General features: G+C 49.4%; 1 protein-coding gene across 2 annotated transcripts; it reads left to right on the plus strand.

Annotated features, from left to right (window-relative positions):
- Positions 1–1,497: 1,497 nt before the first annotated feature.
- LOC105520468 (histone H2A.J) lies at positions 1,498–2,933 on the plus strand. 2 transcript variants are annotated; one of them, XR_001003141.1, is made up of 2 exons: positions 1,498–2,142; positions 2,458–2,728. XR_001003141.1 is itself a non-coding variant. In XM_011954225.1 (2 exons), exons 1-2 carry the CDS (start codon positions 1,637–1,639, stop codon positions 2,576–2,578), a joined length of 468 nt encoding a protein of 155 aa, XP_011809615.1. In that variant the 5' UTR covers positions 1,498–1,636; the 3' UTR covers positions 2,579–2,933. The 2 variants fall into 2 exon arrangements, 1 of the variants encoding a protein (XP_011809615.1); XM_011954225.1 differs by having other exon boundaries at positions 1,498–2,003; positions 2,478–2,933.
- The last annotated feature ends 216 nt before the right edge of the window (positions 2,934–3,149 follow it).

Here is a 3,149-nt window from a genome sequence, read left to right on the forward strand (position 1 = left end):
GTTTCACCGGGTTAGCCAGGATGGTCTCGATCTCCTGACCTCGTGATCCGCCTGTCTCGGCCTCCCAAAGTGCTGGGATGACAGGCTTGAGCCACCGCGCCCGGCCCCAGGCGAAAATTTAAGCTAGTTTACAGAACTCATTCCAGGAACATCTCATTAAAAACTGTATCAGAGATTTGTATGTCCATTTATTTGGTATATCTAAGAGTTATTGGATGCTTACTAACGCATCTAATTTTCAAAACACTTTGATACAGATACAGGAGTCAAATAACTTATCCAAGATCACTGCTTAGTGGTGAAGCCAGGATTTAGGCTGAGGCAGTCTGGCTCCAGAAAGACTGCCTTTATAAAGCATGACAATAGCTCTGAAGACATTTGTTGAGTCCCCAGTATGGGTTAATCATTGTTCTAGGCAGTAATGACATATACATAAACACTTGAAAATGTTATTTCAATGAAGTCAAATCTTTATTCGGATAGTGAGAAGGTAAATTTGTTTTACTTTAAATGAATCCACATAAAATATTTATTTTAAAAAGCAAGTGTTCAACATTACAGCACGTATCGATGTTAACTGTGTTACTGGAAATGTTCAGGTAAAAATGAATTGACTTCGATGAATTAGTAGAAAGTAATTTCTAATTAAAATAAAACAAAATACTTTAAACAAAACACTTTTTTTGTTTCAAAAAGCGTGGGTCCACAATTCAGGTATGTAAGAATAAACTGCCATTCTGACTTTAGTCTCTGGGCTCATTTACAAAGAGACCCAGGGGACCTCCACGTTCTCGTAGAGGACCCGATCCGCTGATCTGCGGCGCCCTGGCTTGCGCGGAGCAAGCCAAGACCAAGACTTAGGCCTCTCCAATAAAACCTAGTGGCTCTTTGCAGGCCCATAGCCAGGCGAGCTTGTTCCTCCTGTCAGCGCAGGAAGCATTCACGTCTGGCCATCACTAGCTTCAGACTTAGAAGTGAACGATTGGCTGGCTGTGAGCCGCAGGACCCAGCAGGGAGACCAGTGTGGTCTCTATACTGTTGGGTAGCTGCAGGCAAGGCTCTTGTATAAGAAACAGCCCACGGACCCTGTCCTGGGCAGGCAGAATTCCGCAGAGACGCTGTTGTTTTGCCTAAGCAGCACGGGCTGCCGACACAGAAACCTGCCTGACTAGTATAGTGTATTATATGAGAACATCCACTTAGCATAGCAACGTCTACGGATAACCCCTGTAGCTCTTCTTCCGGATTGCTTTCTGTTTCCAACCATGTTTTCTTATTTCCTACTAGTTTATTTGCTTGGGAGCGAGCGTGGTCGTGGGAAACCCGTAACCGCTAAATTCATCTGGGTCCCCAAATGCGGAGCGGGCTGGCCTCGGTATTTATGTGAGCGGCTATATAATTGAGGATTCGGAGCTTGCTCTATTGATTGGACAGAGCTGGAGGAGGCGGTCTCTCTTCCAGAGCGCTAATTGGGAGCGGAGCCTGCCTCTCATTGGTCACCAGAGCCAATGGGAAGGGCCTGCTGCGCGGCCGCAAAGAGTTTGTAGAGGCAGTTTGGGGGCTGTAAGTTGCATTCCGGTACCGGACGCCGAGAGCGGTTTGTCTCCGTCTCTGGAGTTGTAGGCGAGAGGTGATCATGTCCGGTCGCGGAAAACAGGGCGGCAAAGTACGAGCAAAGGCCAAATCCCGCTCCTCCCGCGCGGGCCTGCAGTTCCCGGTGGGCCGAGTGCACAGACTGCTGCGCAAAGGGAACTACGCGGAGCGAGTGGGCGCCGGGGCGCCTGTGTATCTGGCAGCGGTGCTGGAGTACCTGACGGCGGAGATCCTGGAGCTAGCTGGCAACGCCGCGCGTGACAACAAGAAGACCAGGATAATTCCCCGCCACCTGCAGCTCGCCATCCGCAACGACGAGGAGTTAAACAAGCTGCTGGGCAAAGTGACCATCGCTCAGGGCGGCGTCCTGCCCAACATCCAGGCCGTGCTGCTGCCCAAGAAGACGGAGAGTCAGAAGACGAAGAGCAAGTGACCCTGACGCCGCCCTCAGGGAGCTGGCTCCCCCCGCAAGGGCCCTTTTCATGGACGTCCCGCAATGGTTTTGAATGTGCTGGATGTCATGGAGGGCCGGTGACATCTAGCGGGGAGGTGGGCGGCGAGGGGCCCGGCGGGAGCCAATAAAGTTGGTGAAAATCGTTTGGTCTAGAGAGCTGTATAGTCGTGGGGACCTGCCGGATGGCCCCAGGGGAGGGGGACGATTGGGAAACCCCTGGAGCAGGTACTGGTGGGTGGGCTTGAGCCACTCTGGACTGCTTTAGTCCGCAGGTCACCCTCGAGGCGTTAAGGGAGGGTGGCTTGGAGGTGGGCAGGGTGGGAGCGCACCTCGCTCTCAGTAGGGCAAAGGGGAGGCAGAGTCGGTGCGGTGAGGCCTCCTCCGGAATTATTTTTACTTCCCCTTCCCAGAGGCTTGGCTCTCCTGCCAGTTTGTGGGCACTCAGGACCAAGTTCTGGGAAGAGACCGTCGGATCGAGCTGGGCTCGGGGCAGGAAGTGTCTCCGGCCATATTTTTCAAAAAGTGGAGTAACTTTCCGTCTTGGAAGGGTGGTTCTGATGGCACGATATTAACTTAAGAGATTCTTCTTAGCCTAGTAGCTGCTGTGCTTTCATGCTTTGGATATCAGATATCTTTATATAGCACCTTATGTTCATATTTTTTTTAATGAAGGAAACGTTCGATTTGAGTCATGAGGTTGGAAATTCGTTCCCCGGACAGTCATATTGCATAACATTGCAGCGCCTTTAGTCATGAGTTACATATGCTTGAGCTTTTAAAGTGATGTTTTCAGGTTTCTAGCTTCATAAGATCCTGTCTTCATATTATATTCTCTTTGAGACTCAGTTTGACTTTGCTTTAAAACAAAGCAAAAACTTCTTGCTTTTAGGGGTTCTTAAACCAACAAATAACCTGTTTGAAATCTCTTATATTCTCCCACTAGCCTGAAGCAATGACCTCATTCCAGTAATGTCTTTGGAAGTTGCATTGCCTAATGGCACGATATTGCTTTAATAAACATGTGAGGAAAGATAGGGCCAAATACTTAAGTGCAGGGAGAAACACATTTCAGCCCAGGAATCCACATTAAAGAGTTAACACT

The sequence above is a fragment of the Colobus angolensis genome, unplaced genomic scaffold (genome assembly GCF_000951035.1).
Source record: "Colobus angolensis palliatus isolate OR3802 unplaced genomic scaffold, Cang.pa_1.0 Scaffold11, whole genome shotgun sequence".
Lineage (NCBI taxonomy): Eukaryota > Metazoa > Chordata > Mammalia > Primates > Cercopithecidae > Colobus > Colobus angolensis.

Bases quoted from the DNA above. Each gene is read 5' to 3' on its own strand.
- LOC105520468 (XM_011954225.1), top strand. From the start codon at position 1,637: ATGTCCGGTCGCGGAAAACAGGGCGGCAAAGTACGAGCAAAGGCCAAA. The intron at 2,004-2,477 runs GTCAGAAGACGA...CTCTCCTGCCAG, and splicing joins GCTGCCCAAGAAGACGGAGA to TTTGTGGGCACTCAGGACCA.